We start from the raw sequence: 18,369 nt of genomic DNA, 5'->3' as shown, positions 1-18,369 counted from the left end.
GCGCTATACTTGGTTTTTGGTTTCCTTTTTGGAAATGCCAATGACAGCACTGTACCAAATTTAGTGAGAAGAGTGGAAACCATTTTGAATGATATTTTACTACATAGTGCAAATGCACTATTGATTTTAAGCTCCTAGAAAAGAGTGACACAGAACAGTCCTTCAATAAATATACTGAATTAATAAATGAAATAAAAGAAAAAAAACCTCATTCTTAAAGATCTTTCCACTGTCCTATTTCCACCTATTCTATTATTCAAAAATGATTAATATTCTCTAATAGTTTTGAAAATCCCCTGGACTTGTAGAGCAACTGTTTGAATCTAAGCTTTTTGGGTTTTTGTTTTGTTTTGATTTTGGAAAAAAAAAAATCTTGCTTCAAGATGCTTGTATCAGAAAAAAATTAAATCAAGTCTTTGTTCCAACTCTGACAAATGCAACCTCTTCCAAAGGATTGATTATAGAATTCTATTCAGCTTCCCATATCTTTATAATGATCAATCAGCCAACAAACGCTTATTATGAAATTACTATATTTTGCCAGGTGCCATAGATACAGCAGTAAATAGGCAGAAGGATCCTTGTCTAAATGTTGCTTACCATCTAATGGATAGTGGTATACTTAACCTAGCATCTTAAACACGGGAGGCAGTTGGCTGAACTTACAGAATGATTGATGGTGAAGGTGAAAAAGAATAACTAACTAATGTCAGAAAACAGCCCTGGGAAATTGTGCTAAGGGTGACCTACTAAAATATCTCTAAGATTATTATCACCACCCAGTGATCTTATTTGAGTAGCATGGTAATAATTTCTGACAACGGATGGACAACTGGGCCTCTTAAAACTGTCTAGTCTCTGATTCTATAGTATCTTATGCCAACACTGCAAGTTACTGCTTAGCTTGCCAGATATAACTGATTCTATAAAGTCTAGATAGTTTGTCATAGAATCAGAGCCTAGTGTCTTTGTAATAGAAATACATTCCTTGTGAGGTAGGTCTTAAAGAATGTATTTAAATCAAAGATTCGTAACACTAGGATGAAGCCTTAAGTAGTTTTTAGCAGTCAAATGAATACGAACATTTAAATTAGGATAATTCCTAAATTGGACTTCTCCAATATCACAATTAGATGGGCTCCTAATTCCTAGAAAAGACCCACCTTTTTTACAAATGGACAACCGAGGCCAAGACAGTAGGTTAAGAAAGTAGTGTTCAATAAGTTAAGATGGAATTCAATGCTATTTTTCTGAGTTATGATATAGGAAAAAGGCCATAAACATTGAAAGCAGCAGTTGGGTTTTTCTCTGGGAAAAATGTAATATGTTCCCAATTACTATAATAGAGAGGGTTGAAACAGGAGCACATCTGGACCAAAATGGCATCCTGCAGTGGGAAGATGACTTTCCAACAACAGTTTCCTTGCAGTCTAACTTCTGGGCTTTGTTTCATTTTGTTTTGCTATTGTTGCTGTGTGTGCTTTCTCCACATCTCAGGAAAACTGGAGCCCTCTAAGGCCAACCTCTTTCTGTTTCCTTAGATGGCTATTATATAGTCCGTTGTCTTCCATTGTCCCTCCCCAGAAATCATAATAAAGTACCTCAGGTGCTGGCATCATTCCTTCTCTGTGTTAGAACACTAACAAGGTTGTTTTTAGCTTTATAATAACCCTCTGTGATGACATATTTAAGAATATCGTAAAGATCCTTGCAGATTACTACACAGCTTTTCCGTGCTGTTCTGGCTCATGTTCATAACATTCAACATGCTTTTATGGTACTAGAAAGAACTCAAGGCTACTCAACTTGAAAAATAAAAATTCCAGCACCATAAAAAAGACTAAGTCAACAGTTTTCATTCCTGACAAAATATCCAAGGACTGTGATCAGAAATATTTCTGGAGAAATAATTACTTCTATGTTCTTGCTTATGCCAGCAAAAGAGGTGGCTAAATTTACATTTTTAAAACATTTTTTAGTGAATTAAAGTTTGATGGCATAAAAAGTATTAGTGCAAAATTTGAAATAACTACCAGAAATCCCCACCCATTATCACAGACTCTGAAAAAAAAAAAAAATATGGCTTCGTGCACAATGAAGTTTACACAACACCCTTCTTTTTGCCAGCATAAAACATCTAAGTGATTTGATTCCCAAAAGTCCAGCCTTTTTCTTTACCATACCTAACTCTACTTATACCATAGAGGTTTCTAAACTACTCCTTCATCAGCAAATTTAGTTAAAATCATGGAGACTATGATGAATCTTTAGAACATTCCTGTAAGAAATTTCTTTAAAAAGAAATGTTATAATAAAATACAGCAAGAGAGTATTTTAACTATGGTTCTGAGTTTCGTTGTGGAAAAGGGTTGTTTTACTGTTTTATTCTTTTAATGTTTATGGCTTTTGAGAGACATAGCAAATATTTGCTATATACTGAGCACTATTTTAATGGCATAGTTGAGTGTGTAACTTAATATTTTTTTCCTGAATAGATAGTTCAACTTTTATAGAAAATGATTCTTTTATTCTGCAAACAAAAGGCCTCTAAGAAGAGGTAGGTGGTAAAGCACCCTCCCAAGTCAGAGCTCTACCATCACATGTGTCTCTGCCTGGTCGACTCTAAACTGGAAATATCTTCACGACTCACTCCCTTGTCCCCTTCAGACCCTGTTGTAATGTTAGCATCAGGGAAAACTTAGCTGACTATCCCAAGAAGAAGTGATACCATCTCCATCCCCAGAAATTCCTCTCTTCCATCCTACTTTATTTTTCTTCTAGCACTAATCATCATTTAATGTACTATATACATCTTACTAATTTACTTATCAACTTGTCTGTTTTCCTCCACTAAGAAATAGATATAGATATAAACTCCATGAGGGCAGAGGTCTTATCTATTTCCTTTGCTTTTGAATATTCCCAGCATCTCAAGCAAGGTCTGAAACATAATAGATGCTCAGTAAATATACATTGAATGAAATATTTACACTGACATATACAAGATATAAAGAAGCCCTTTTTAATACATTGATCACAAGAAAACTTATTTCTGCTTCTTATGTGTCATGACTTTTTCAGCTGTTAAACCGAACAATACTAATTCACTGTTTGTTTTGGGAATTTCAAAGCACTCCTTTAGCATGGTAGATGGCCTCTTGCAGACATCCATTATTATTAATATACTGAGGTGTTTGTGTCTGAGAGTCATGCCTTGATCCATAAAGACCTGTTTCTGTGTTTTAAACAAAAGCTATTAGTACTTATCAGTATAATATGTCTGCATTATTAACATTAAGGTGTTGGCCACAAACTATTTTTCTTTAGACATCTTGGGATGGAGTCAATGAACAGAAAAAGCAGGACTAACCTGATTTTCATCCTTACTGGCAGCACCTGGGACAAAAATACAAAAACCAAAGTTAAGGGAATATAAAATATTTAAGAAATAAAAAAACAATTCACTCAGTACAGTGCCTTGCTTATTTTAATGGCAATATGTTATAGAATTATTTTTGAACACATTAAAATTGACCATGACAAACAAAATGAGGGCACTGCACCAGTAGGTTGGCATATACGCTCTGAAAGATCCAAATACTCAGAAAGGTCCAATTACTTTGGAAAATAATACATGCTTTCTGACCTCCTTAAAATATCTAATTTCTAAAAAATTCTTTCACAGCAAACTATGTCAGACCTCTTTTAAAATTATAACATAATAAATATCAATCATATCAGTTATAATTTGAAAGCACAATTTGGCATAAAGTTTATACACATAAAATTAAATTTTCTGAATTCTGGTAACACTGCCTCCTTATTACAGCTACACAAATTAGAGATCTGATAAAAATTAAGATTAATTAAAATCACAGACTATTACACTTTAGAAAAGTGGGAATCACTTGTTTATTGATCTCCTGACCCTCCATCTCAGGTTTTCTTTTAAAAAAACATAAATGCTTCAGAGCAAGATAACTCTACGCAATCTCTGTTCCTTTTAAATTCAAGTAGCAAATACAAAATTCTACCTCGTAGCTCCCATTAAAGTCCCTTACCTTTTAGGAGAAGTACCTTCAATCCATTTAGAATTTGAAAACACAAAAATTAAAATACGCTAGAAGGCTCTATTGCTTTAAAAGAAGAATAGATGACAGGATTTAATTTTTAAATATTTGTATAAATATGTCAATATGTATAACACACATCTAAGTTTCAAATATCTATTCTATACGCAATTCCTATCAGTATGATTGATATGCTTGGTAAGGGGAAGAGGACGAAGAATCTATTATCCTTTTGGAACTGACGTAGAATTAATGGAACGATTTCTCATGGAAAAAAATTCAGATTATCTCAAATTATTTGCCATTTCTAAAGATAAGAACATAGTCATAAAGCATAGTCATAAAGTACATAATTCTTTAAAAATGTGTCTAGCAAGATATTTCAGGATTACATACATATATAAAAAACACTGAATACCTTCGCTATATTGGGCAGGGGAAGGAGACTAGTTCCTGCCCAGGGCTTTGCAATGTGTGGCGAGAGACTTAGATTACATGCAAATTGCTCACCTTGTATGAGGCAAAGAGCCAGGGTCAGAAGTACTGGCACCGGGACTATCTTCATGGTGAGATGATGTAAGTTGGTTACAAGTCTGCTCCGTGTGTTGCTCACCGGTTTGTGCTCTAGGACTGAACCCGGGGAGATGCAGCTTACTTTTATATATACAGATGACACCCACAACAACAGCCAACATTAAAAAACCAGTTGTTCCAGGTCGTGCTGGACTTTATATACACGTCAGTTTTGCTTTCATCCTTTAGGATCCTGTCAAGGTAGCAGATTTGAATAGATAATATCTATTTCCAAAGTAGCTTTAGTGTGTTCTCATGATACCTCCTCAAATAGCAATACATTGAATTCAAGGACCCTATACAAGAACTGAATTCCTCAGCCATACAAGATGCATTGCCTCGTAGACAAACATGTTTCTAACTGGGCTCCCTTCCTAAGTGGGAGGGGAGGAGAAAAGAAGACAGATTGGTTGTCCTACCAGTCAGTTAAACATTTAAAGATTTCACCACATCTGGAGAAAGCTGCTTAGAGTAAGAGAAGCTAGGATTCTTATTGTTTCCATCTACAAATGTTTTGAAGTATCTCCATTCAGTGTCACAGACATATATAAATTAGAGTTGAAAGAGCCTAATAGATAACCTAGCAAAATTCTCACATTGAATACATGTGGAGACAGAAACTCAGAGAAGGAACAATGACTTTCCCAAGAGCACACAATTTAGATGGAAGAGGCAGATGTAACACTTGAAAGACCATAAGTTCAACATTGTTTAATGCTATACAGTGCTTCACCATTACACATTATTAGGAAAGGCAGAAACTTTGTGAAATCAAAGCTTGCATATAACTACTTTTTAAAATCCTCAATCCGAAGGATCTTTTATATTCTAAAGCTTTATCTTATAGTCTAAACATAATAATCATAAATTTTAGAGACTCAAGGATTAACTTTCCACACAGCCCATCACTTGGAACTTACAGTTGGGAAAACTTGGTTCAATCAGATTTCCTTAAATTAAATTTACCTCTGTAGTGCCTGTTAGTCAGTTTAAGAGAGCACCTGAAGAAGCGTGCAAAGGTGACTGAAGCCAGAGCCAAAAGATTTGATTCCAGTACTCCACATCCATTGAAGGAAAGTTTTGGACTTTATAGGATCAAAACCCTTTTAAAGAATGTTCCAGAAAAGCTGATCAACTTTGGGATCGTGTCAATATTCTGAATAACATCAAAATCAAAGTATTTCTTTTTCTTTTTTCATAAAATAACTTCTTTCCTATAAAACATAATCAATAGTTTCATGGTCTGCACTATTTGCTTTGCTTCTTTCCAATGGTTTAGTAAAATCAGTGACCATGGAAAGCAAGTTCAAACTCCATTACTGTTACAAGTTAGAAAATTGATGTCCATCATAGCTTAATGGAATAGGGAGTCAGGATATCTGTTTCTATTCCTGTCTTTGCAGCAACACAGTGCAATGGAAATGAACCTGGCTTTGGGGCATGATAGATCTGGGTCCAAATCTTGATTCACCAATTATTAGCTATGTTGCCTTGGACAAGTCACTTATTTTTCCTCAGCCTCAGTTTCCTAATATGTAATAAGTGTTAGAGGTAGTGTGTGTGTGTGTGTGTGTGTGTGTGTGTGTGTGTGTAATGCTTAGAACAATTCCAGGTATGTGTGATAAGCTCTATAGTTAACAATAGCTGGTATTGCATTTTTATATCATTATAATGATGTGGTTGTACTAGGTAATTTCTGAGGTCCCAAGAAAAATCAATATCTCTTGAACGTGGACCTCAATAACAGATTAAGTTTACTCAACATAGAATAACATTCTCAACACATTCTGAAGTGAAATTAAAAAGTCAAGATATAAGTTCTCTTTTTCACTTTGTCATTATATGCTAAACCACAATACCTAAAACAAATCAAAGCCTTAGTCATTTAAAACTTGCAAAAGTCATTGCTAGATTTCAACCATCATTGATTCAGCTCCATCTGTAAAAGTCTCTTCTAAATATTGACATACCAATATACCAATACTAATTTTTTATCTTTTATTTGCTCTGTCAGACCACATGAACTGTGTCCCAACCATATACACTATTATTGGTGGTAAGAAAATGTAATGCCTTACAATAGAGTTGGTGACTGTGTACTATGCATATGCTCTGGTGAACCCCAAACCTAGCCCAAATGGACAGTATTCCCAGGAGTGGAAGTGGTGCTAGGGTGGAGCAAAAGAACCAAAATATGATTGCATCTCTAAAGAATCTCTGCTATGAGGAAAGGTTGAAGGAGTTGGTTTCCTTCTTACTGGAAAAGAGTTTCTCACTGACACCCAGAACCTTCTGAAATGATGAATAAGAGGCTTGGAACTGATAATCTATTCTAAGAGGAGAAGGTACCCAAAAGAAGATTCAGTGTGCACCTGAAATATTGGAAGTACATGTCAGCTGGCTCATGGCATCAGGGCTTTTTCTCCATTTCATTTCAGGAATGAAGTAAATCTAGAGGTGAGTCATCACATACTCTGTTAATTCGTCACATACTTACATAATCACTCTTATTTTTGAAAACCACCAAATATAAATTTAAATGAATGGGACTGAGGCTTTAGAGAAGGGGGGTTTGGGTTAGCAGAATACTTTTATATAAGGCTATCAGAGTACTTTTCTTAAGTTCTAAATTACATCTTTTATTTCCCAGCTGTTTCAATTATTCATCAGACGTGTAAAACCCTTTTTTCCTCTTATTAAAAAGGAATGGAGCTAAGTTATAAAAAGTAGGAATGTTACAATTCAACACATGTATCAAGTGGCCCAGAATCTGAATTCACATCAAGGATATTGACACAGAAGGAAGAGATGAGAAAACAATGAAATAAACAAGATTTTGTAGACTAGTAATCTTACTGAAGACAAAGGTTATTTCCAAAATCCAAAATTATCAGATCATTTTTCAAATCTTCTCTTTTTCTATGCAGTGATATCCTTATGATCACAATAGTTTAATAAATAACTATCGTCCCTTACCATTAAATCACCTTCCACATCTTTCCAATCTGCCATTTACTAGATCTCTTGATTTGTTTATGCCATGCTGTGAAAGAGCAAAGTAGGTATTATTACCCGTTCCTTACCTGCCCAAAATGATACCATTAACAAAAGCCACAATAGGAACTAGGTTAGATGGTAATCCTAGCTTGCCACTTTCTCACCTTTTACACTGTATGTGGTTATCTCCAAGCCTTTCTGGCAGTTCAAAGGGAATCCAGACATTCTAGTACTTTAAATGAGGTACAGCATTCCACTGCTAATGTAGTTCTTTCCTCTAATCCTCTGCTCTCACACACTCATCCACACACACACACACACACTCATAATGACTTGGGGGGAAAAAAAAGGGTGTTGCGACCATGGTTGAAAAGTATATGTCCTAACAGATCATAGAATATGAAGTAATTTCTTTATTTTTAATTTTATTTCCTATAATTCTCATATTTTCCCTTTTAATTTAATGTCTCCACTATATTCTCCTTTGTGAAAGACATTAACTAAAAAACAGCCTTTAAACACCTTATCTTGAAATGTTCCACTAACAGTTAACTTCACTCCCAGCTAATTTCACTCCCTCTGAGAATTCCTTTCTGTTTGCCCAAAAAGGCTATGAAACTGTAGAGATAAGCATCTCACTTTATCTAAGAACAGGATGGGATAGGCACTCTCTGATCACTGAGTATACAGACCCTACTATTTATAGATATAATTGTTACTTTTATTAGATTAGGATTAAGAAAACAGTACAGTTTCAATATCTAATTTTTAGCTGTATTAAGTTTTACGTATTGGATATTTGATTCTTAAATACAATATTCAGTTTCTCCCTACAGTTCACGCTACTTGAACCCCTGTTCCATGGCCCCACACTGTCTATTACCTGAAAAATTTGCACATTCTGACGTTTCCTAGGATTAATCTTTTTTAAAACAAAATTATTAAATGAATTGGGGCGACAGTGGTTAGTAAAATTATATAGATTTTAAGTGTAATATTTTATAACACATCATCTATACGTTGCATTGTGTGTTCACTACGCAGTCAGTTCTCCTTCCATCACCATATATTTGACCCCCTTTACCCTCTTCTACCACCCGCCCCCTTACCCTCTGGTAACCACTAAACTGTTGTCTGTGTCTATGAGTTTTTGTTTGTTTGTCTTGTTCATTTGTTACTTTCAGTTTTATGTCCCACATATCAGTGAAATTATACGGTCATCAACTTTTTCTGTCTGATTTATTTCACTTACCACCCTGAACAGGCCCGATCTTGTACAAGGATTAATCTTGACTGTAGAAAACAGGTCTATGGAGCTACGGTCCTTAAAAAAAAAAAATCACAATAAATTAATTTTGAAGTAGCTAGTATACTGAATTTTGGCAAAAGGGTATTGCATCTCTTACATGTAAAACACTTATGTGTATAAATACAATAAGCAAGATCAAAATTGTTAGATTTGTAAGCAAAATTAGGAAAAAGTGATCTATATACCTTTAAAATTATTTGCAGAGAAATATGAAATTTGCTAGCACTTATTGTGCACTTTACTAAGTGACAGGTACAACAATAAACGTAAAAGATAAGCATCGTTTCATTCTTCTTTTACAAGTAAAGAAATTGGGGTTTGGTGAGATTCAATGACTTCCCAAGGATCATACAGCCTATAAGCAGCGGTCTTTGCAAATGGTAATAGTCAAACTCCAGAGCCCAGGCTCTTAAATACCACGCACTGAAGCGACCACGTTACATATGCCTCTAACTAAGACACTCGCTGTCTGCACTGAATTGTGTCCTTCCGAAAGGTGTATTTGAAGCCTTAATCCCCAATACCTTAGAATGTGACTATACCTAGTGATAGGGCCTTTAAAGAGGTGACTGAGTTAGGGTGGGCCCTGACACAAACTGACTCGTGGCCTTATAAAAAAGGGAAATTAGAACAAGACATGCCGGGAATACTGTGCACAGCGACTTACCCCAGACCACATGTGGTCAAGCTGAGGCTCACTCTTAAGACAACATTTTTATAAATCAAGGAACAAGTTAAGTAGCACTAATCCTTGTGTCATATCACAATCTTGATTCATTAGACAGGAAAAAAAAGAAAGGGGAAATTAATTATAAATATGAAATCAGAATTCTCAGGTATGGGAACAAATGACCAAAATGTGATTTAAAAAGTTAAAATTGTAAGGCCAAGGTTAGGTGTTATAATATATCCAATAGATCCCATGATACTCCCCACATGAATACTATAAATATACAGAGGGGGCCAAAAAAATGTATACACATTTTAAGAAAGGAAAACTGTATTAAAATTGTAATTCTCAATATATACCGATAACAAAAGATGAATACCAGTCACGTTTGACTTCTGCAATGATAAGAAATGCTCAAAGTGGTTACCATCAGCGTCCAACATTTCTGATTACGGTGAACTACTGCTTGAGCAACGCTGACCAAAGTGTCTACTTGTATACATGTTTTTGGAAAAAATGGCACCGCAGGTATACTAAATTCCTATATTTGCCTGGAACTTTATGAATAAAACAGACAAGTTTGCTGATCTCTAAGAGACTATAGTCTAGCAGAAGAGGTCGAAAATGATCATAGAAACCATTGTTCAATGGAATCTGTGAAAATGTTTTTTTAAAAGATTTCCATTGACTAAAGCTAGCACATAATACAGATATTTGGCTTCTAGAGATTCCCTAATGAAATTAGGCTCAGTTCTTAAAAAATGAGCTGGGATTAAAAAAAGATATAGCCTCAGCTATCTGAAAAATTCAGCTAATCAGAATAAATTAATCCTTAAATAGTAATGAGAACCAAAGTTTTACTACAGTAATTTCTTTCATCTGACATTTTTAGTTTCCACTATATCACTAGTTGGTTATCTAATACTATGGCAGGACAGGAATACAACTTAAAATTGAATAAAGAAATTAGTTTACATTTAGTGAGGTTTTTATTGAGTGACACCTCCCATGTGATATCAATGTCAATCAAAAAATGAAGATCAATATCAAATTTTAGGAGTCATATTGAATTTTATTAATTGAAAGCTTGAAAACCCTAGGTGCTGGAAGTAAGGAGAGCAAAAATTTAAACAAAAAAATTATTCTGCCCTAAAGAATCTAGCAACCTAGTAGGGAAGATATAATACTTGTATCAGAAAATAAATGATTCAATAGAACATACAACATAAAGTAGTGTAAAAGAAGCACAGATGGAGAGTCTAGGAAAGATATATTATTTCAATCTGAGCGACAAGCAATGACTTTTTTGGAAGATGTGGCCTTTGAATTGGGCCTCAAGGTTTGAAGATATTTGAACAGGTGGGGATGGGAATGTGACTGATTTTTTTTAGAAGACCAGCATAAGCAAAGTTCTATGAGCAAAATAGTGTGAGATCTCCATGAAAGAATATGTGGTACCTTTTGGCTGCATCTATAGAAAAAAAAAAAAAAAAAGGTAGAAAATAGTTTTGGAAGAGTAGATTGTCCGGATGGCTAAAATAAACAATAGTGACCAAATCAAATGCTGGCAAGTATTTAGAGAAACCAGATATCTTGTATATTGCTGTTTGGAATGTAAAATGGTACTGCCACTCTGGAAAATAGCTTGGCAGTTATAAAAAACTAAAAATATACTTATTATACTACCCAGTAATTATATTCCTGGGCATTTATCCCAGAGATATGAAAATATATATCCACACAAAAACCTGCACACAATTGTTCATAGTAGCTTTATTTATCATAGCCCCAAATTAGAAACAACCCAAATGTCCCTAAGTAGGTCACCGGTTAAGCAAATATCAGTACACTGCACCATGGACTCCTATTCAGTAATAAAAAGGAATGAATTACATGTAATTGCAACAACTTAAATGATCTCAAGGGCATTATGCTGAGTGAAAAAGCCCATCTCCAAAATTCATATATAATTCAATTTCTATAATATTTTTAAATTAAAAAATTATAGACATGGAAAATACATTACTGGTTGCCAGGGCTTAAGGATGGCTGTTGGACAGGGGGTCGATGTAACTATACAGGGGTAGCATGAGAGAGATATTTGTGGTGATGGAAAATTCTATACCCTGATTGAGGTGCTAATTACACAAATGTACGCATGCATTAAAATAACACTAAATTATACACATGCATTTAATCAAAGTCAAATTTTTAGTTTTGATATAATTATGTAAGATTTAACTATTGGGGGAAATTGGGGAAAGAGTACACAGGACCTATTATTGTATTACCCTTGCAAATTCTTGTGAATCTGTAATTATTTCTTCCCAAAAGTTTCTAAAAACCTAGATTATAAAATCCGACATTCTTTGTATAAAGTTAAACATACACTTACCATATGGCCCAGCAATCTCACTCCTAGGTATATACCCAAGAGAAGTTAAAACACATGTCCATTCAAAGCCTATAAAAGAATATTTATTGCAACTTTATTCACAATCACTGAAAAACAGAAACAATCCAAATATGTATCAATTGGTCAATGGATAAACAAACTGTCATACATCCATACGACAGATTTCTATTCAAGAATAAAGAGAAATTAATTACCACACCTGTTACAACATGAATGAACATCAAGAGCATTATTCTAAGTGAAAGAAGACAGACACATAATTTTACATACTTTGATTCCATTTATGTGACATTTTTAAAGTCACAAATCTATAGGGGCATAAATCAGATCAAAGTTGCCAGGGGCTGGGAATCAAGGTAGAAGACTGACTACAAAGGTGCACGTGGAAATATTTTGGGGTGACGGCACTATCCTCTGTTTTGATTGTGCTGGTAGTCTCATAAGTGATTCTGCTTGTCAAAATTCATGTAACTACACTGCAAAGATTTTGAATTTTGCCTTTACATATTTTACTTCAATAAGCCTGACTTTAGAAGAAATTCACACTCAATAACATACTACTTTTAGAAACATGTATATATTTATGCATTAAGGGAAATAGACAAGGATTGACCAAAAAAATCCTAACATTTGTTATCTCTGTCTAGTGGAATTTCTTATGATATTTTGTGTTTCTCTGTTTTTCTTTTCTGGTAAGTATTTTGCACTAAGTAGGTATTCTTTTTTAAAACAAAAAATGCTATTTTAAAAAATTAGTTCCATACTTTTAGGGCTAGGTAGGACATTGGAAGGCATCCAACTCCCCTCTTAGTTTACAGATGAAGATACCAGGGCTAAAACAGAGTGACATTTTTCCTAATTATTTAAATTTAGAAATAACTTACACACACCCTCAGTATCCCCATCCTCTGAGCTGTATGATCTAACTGCAAACATCATGATTTATTTTGACAAGGCGGGGGTAATTTTCATCCATCCAAAATGCCCATTTCATAATACCAATGTTTCAGGATTTTTCTTGGACCACCTCCTACCAGTGGATCTAGACTGTGTCTGGACAGGGAAGACCAGTTCTCTGATATACACCAAGGAAGACCAGTGATTTTTCTTTTCTTTTCTTTTTTTTTTTTTAGAAATGTGTGATTTCCTGGCATTTTGACCTCAGGTAAAATCATGATACAATTATCATCCACTTGACAGGATTATTGAGCAGATTGAGCTGATTGTGTGAAAAAAGCTAAAGCAACTACTTATTATTGGTAATGATTCAAATCATACATTGTGACGCCTACTTGAGAGCCAGAAGGATGATATAACTCAGAAGTTAAGTGTTGAGTTTTGGAGCTAACTGGGTTCAAAAACTGTCTTTTTTTGCTGTGTGAAGTGGGGCAATTTACCTAACTCTCTATCTCAATTTCTTCACCACCAAACTAAGAATTGTGAATCCAATTTATGTAATCCATGAGGATTACATAAAGTAATTCAGGTAAAGTCTTCAGATGGTACCTGGCAAATGGGAGTACACAGCTGCTGATAGAAATGTCTTCTTGTTAGCCTGTTGACTACATCGAATTAAAGATTACAATGGGGAAATACACTTCTGGGCCTTTTAAACTAGTCAACATTTTGTGTGAAATGCCAACAACCATTGTCTAATTTTAGGGGCACAAACGAATAGCCTCCAGGATAGAGGAGTCATTTCCTCATTTGTGCCCCTTCCTTTGGAAAGCTCATTGTACTCCAGGTGTGAGACCTTTGGAAAAGAACTGGGTCACCCTCAATGAACAACAGCCACAGTGTCTGGATAGCCTGACAGGTCACTTGAGCCATGAAAAAGTGACACCTTTCCAATAGGTCACAAGATCACAGCTTATTCTAAGCTTTTAAATTGTTAAACATTTTCCATCTTTAAAAGAGAGGAAATGTCTTATCCAGCCATGGATAGGGGTGGAAGGAATGCTTTTTCTTACTGTTATCAGTCCCTCTTATGCCTCTAACTCATTAGCAAATTCATGAATGTATTAGTATTTGATGTGGAATTAGGAAGTTTGTGTTTTAATTCCAGTCCTCACTTTTAGCTGAAGTGAGACCGTTAACCTAGACAGATTAAATTACTAAATTACTCATGAGGTGAGGTACATTGGGAATTGGACAAATGGGACAAAAAAAAGGTAGACCAATTAAACTACTAATCAAATCTATCAACCAATGTAATAAAAAATATTGCCTTCACAGAGAGGATTTTTAAGATAGTGAAACAACTCAGTCTGATACTACAATGGTGGATACATGTATTTATACATTTGTCTAGATTTGTGGAACGTACAACATCGTGAGTGAACTCTGATATAAACTATGGACTCTGGGTGATAACGAGATGTAAATGCAGGTTCATCAATTGTAACAAATGTCCCACTCTGGTGGGGATGTTGATAATGGGGGAGGCCATGCATGTTTTGGGGGTGGGGGTACATGGGAAACCTCTGCACTTTCTGTTCAATTTTGCCATAAATGTAAAACTGCTCTCAAAAAATAGTCTATTAAATATTTTGTGTGTTTTTTTAAATATTGCCTTCAAAGGCAGCAATACCTGGAACATAGCAGCACTCAATATATAGTGACTTAATTGATGACTGTTTTGACTGGAACATTTTAGCATTAAGTCAGTTAGGAAACAGCTGTGAAAAACAGTAGGAAAAACATGAGACTTAGAATCAAAAACCTAGAGCCCGCAGCTTATCTGAATGATGTTAGATATGGTTATTTACATCTCTGAGCCTATTTTCTCATTTATAAAATATTAAAGTATTGCCATCTACATATCGGTTTTGTTGTGAAGATATAATTAAGCTATATAAGTGAAAGTACTCCATGAGCTATATGGTGCTAGGCAAAAGCTAGTCGTGGATCTTGGCTCAGGTTGGTACCTTGTGCCTCAAACGGCCTCTTTATCAGATATATTCACTTACAAAGATAGCTCATTACATCTCAAATATCTCCAAATAAGTGGGAGTGGAGTAGGGAACAAGGGAGAGAAGAGCTGACACTTTTTTTCTTTTTTTTGTTCCTGGATTAATTAATATATGTAATTTTAAATTAAAGTTAGTCCTTAAAAAATACAATTTGTTGTCATCTGGGCGTGGTTGCATTGTAAGATGACACTGTTCTGAGGGTGGCTGGTAATGGCACCAGGCCAAATCCACTGTGGGTGCGGAGACATCCGGTATAATAAAGTATCACTCCACCCTGTTGTCTTGTTGCCTAATTAACTGGTGTGCTCTGAAAACAACTCTTGGGAGTTAGTGCAATCTCATCTTAGAGTTGTGATGCAATGGAAAATGGCAGCCTACGTATGGCGGAAATGCAGAATATTCTCTGACGTTTGTTTCTGGGAAGAGAGGCAAGTGGAAAGAAATGGGCTCTATAATTACCATGGAAGTTCACCCTGACTCCTTGCCCACTTAGCTTACATTTCTGAGCTCAGCAAAAACATTTGCATAACCCAAACTGCTTAAGCCCCAGGCCTCCTCTCCCTCCAGAAGGGAAACAATGAATAACGTCTTAGGGAAAAATAGATACTTTGCCCGGAGTATACCGTGTTTCCCTGAAAATAAGACAGAGCCAGATAATCAGCTCTAATGCGTCTTTTGGAACAAAAATTAATTAAGACCCGGTCTTATTTTACGATAATATAAAACCGGGTACAATACAATATAATATAATACCAGGTCTTATATTAATTTTTGCTCCAAAAGACGCATTACAGCTGACTGTCCGGCTAGGTCTTATTTTCAGGGAAACAGTACTTTTCCCTTCCATTTCTTTTGGAATTGAGCAGTGAGGGTAGATATAGGGATGAGCCTTCTAGGAAAAGTAAAAAAAGGGAAAACCTGTCAGATTAGGCCTGGACAAGAAAACACACTCAACCCTCTTGAGTGTATAGTCTTTGAAAGAGTTCAATACCCAATAAACCAGGTATACAATGATGAATAATCACAAACTTATCATAGTCTTTGCACTGAAACGAACCTCAGTATATTCTGGTATATTCTAATATCTTCATTTTATCATAAAGGACCAATGAGAAGATGGTGTACACTCGAGGACAAATAGCTAGACAGTAGCAGAGCCAGAACTCATTCCACATTGTGATGCCCAGCCCCATGTGCTTTTCTCAAACCACAGCTTTTCAATCACCCACTCATGCCTCATTTGGAGATTGACTCTTCTTTCATCACCCTGTATTCCAGGGAACAAACTCAGACTCACTTATAGCATTTTATGCAATGGGTTTGACCTTTAGTCAAACATTTACATTTTTATTAGCTTTACTCTATCTCACTGGAGGCAATGTTGTACTGCAAGGGACATTAACAATGTCTGGAGACATTTTTAGTTACCATAATTAGGGATATTCTTTGACATCCAGTGGATAGTGGCCAGGGATACTGTTAAACATCCTGCAATGCACAGGATGGCATCCACCCTCCTCAAGGAAGCTTCATCTCAGTAATTAGACAGTTGATTCTAGAACAAGGGACTCTGCTATGACCCACGGAGGGGAGAAGGGTACTGATAGAAAAGTCAAGTGATACTTATTTTTTAATGATTTACTAGATTGGCCAGTTTCTCATTTCTGATTTTACACTTGATCTTAGCCAAAAGGCCGAGAAGCGATCTCATTTCTGATTTTAAAGATCAAGTCCTCAGCTTAGTGAAGAATACACGAACAAATCTTGAATCTATCAATAACTCATTTTGGCAAGATATAGGACCACTTTTAAGAGAAGATGCAGAATACTGGACATTTTACTGTGGTCTTCTTTCTATCAACTTCCTGCATGTTTTCCAATCATTAGCATCTCCAAAGCTGAACTCCTCTGAGATCTAACTTCCAGACTCCTTCTTTCCAAGGATATTTAAGTGACTTCTCACTTTGCTGAAACTTCACCAAGCTACCTAGGGATTTACAGTTGGTCACATAATAAATGTTTATTTGTATTTTTGAGTTTTTTCACTATTAAACCCTGGTCTACCTCAAGTTTGCTTTCCAAAGCCTTCTTTCCTAAGTTCTTCTCTTCTTGCTCCTTTAGGTATTTCTAAATACCTAAATATTTAGGTGGGAAAATGGTATAGCCACTTTGGAAGACTGGCAATTTCTTACAAACCAAACATAGTCTTACCATACAATCCAATGATGCCACTCTTTGGTATTTACCCAAAGCAGCTGAAAACTTATGTCCACACAAAGACATGCATATGGATGTTTATAGAACTTTATTTATAAATGCCAAAACTTGGAAGCAACTAAAATATCCTTCAGTAGGTGAATGGATAAACAAACTGTGCTACATCCAGACAACAGAATATTATTTTGTCTAAAAAGGAATGAGCTATCAAGTTATGAAGAGAAATGGAAGAACCTTGAATGCATATCACTAAATGAAAGTAGCCAATCTGAAAAGGCTAGATACTGTAGGATTCCAATTATATGGCATTCTGAAAAGGCAAAACTATGGAGATAGTTAAAAGATAAGTGGTTATCAGAGGGTGAGGGATGAGTTTAGGGATGAATGATTAGAGCACAGAGGATTTTTAGGGCAGTGAAAATACTTTGTATAATGCCATATGATGGATAAATGTCATTACACATTTGTCCAGACTCAGGCTATACAACACAAAGAGTGAACCATAATGTAAACTATGGATTTTGGGTGATTACGATAGGTCAATGTTGGGTCATCAGTGGTAACAAATGTATCACTCTGGTGGAGGACAGTAATAATGGGAAAGGCTGTGGTTGTTGATGTTGGCAGGGGGTATATGGAAAATCTCTATACATTCCCCTCAGTTTTGTTGTAAACCTAAAACTTCTCTGAAAAAATGAAGTCTTAATATTTTTTTAATTTAAAAATGAATCTTACCTTATAACTTCCATCTACTAAAATCTTCCAATAACTCCTCTCAGCTTCAGAATCAAGATCATCCCACTCATCTCTGCTTTTCAAAGTCCACATAATTTGGTTATTACTTACCCATTGGGATATATGTGAATCTATGTGAGTCCTTTGACCATGACAACATCCTTGCTTATGAATATGTCTTCTAGTTTCTCCATTTGTCACTATAGAAAGAGTAAAGATTTTAAAGCCAAACACAAACAAACTGAATTTGAATTCAGGCTCTGCCACTTCATACCTATGGGATCTTATGGATTTCACTTAACCTGGCTCCATCTGTGAAAAGGTGATAGTAATATAAAGATTACTGATGATACCATAGTGCTTATTACTCAGAGCCTGGCACATAGTAGGCACTAAATAGTTGGTAGTGA

The 18,369-nt window shown here is 35.3% G+C and overlaps 1 protein-coding gene and 1 pseudogene across 2 annotated transcripts in view; both read right to left on the bottom strand.

The window, feature by feature from the left end:
- The window catches only part of SPINK5 (serine peptidase inhibitor Kazal type 5), an 83,220-nt gene extending 73,531 nt beyond the window's left edge, over window positions 1-9,689 (bottom strand). The window contains exons 1-5 of one of the 2 annotated variants that reach the window (XM_019738993.3): window positions 9,617-9,689; window positions 8,893-8,964; window positions 7,620-7,686; window positions 4,581-4,700; window positions 3,371-3,396 (exon numbers count right to left, since the gene is read on the bottom strand). In XM_019738993.3, coding sequence (XP_019594552.3) covers window positions 3,371-3,396; window positions 4,581-4,635 — 81 coding nt within the window. In that variant the 5' untranslated portion in view covers window positions 4,636-4,700; window positions 7,620-7,686; window positions 8,893-8,964; window positions 9,617-9,689. Of the gene's footprint in view, window positions 1-3,370; window positions 3,397-4,580; window positions 4,833-7,619; window positions 7,687-8,892; window positions 8,965-9,616 lie in introns of those variants that run through there. The other variant, XM_019738996.3, reaches the window with a different exon arrangement.
- Window positions 9,690-16,599: 6,910 nt separating this feature from the next.
- Window positions 16,600-16,713, bottom strand: LOC148758291 (U2 spliceosomal RNA; annotated as a pseudogene).
- Window positions 16,714-18,369: the final 1,656 nt, after the last annotated feature.

Source organism: Rhinolophus sinicus, chromosome 5 (assembly GCF_057876585.1).
Source record: "Rhinolophus sinicus isolate RSI-liver-muscle chromosome 5, RSI-T2T, whole genome shotgun sequence".
NCBI classification, from domain to species: domain Eukaryota; kingdom Metazoa; phylum Chordata; class Mammalia; order Chiroptera; family Rhinolophidae; genus Rhinolophus; species Rhinolophus sinicus.
This window is presented reverse-complemented; position numbering and strand designations above follow the sequence as displayed.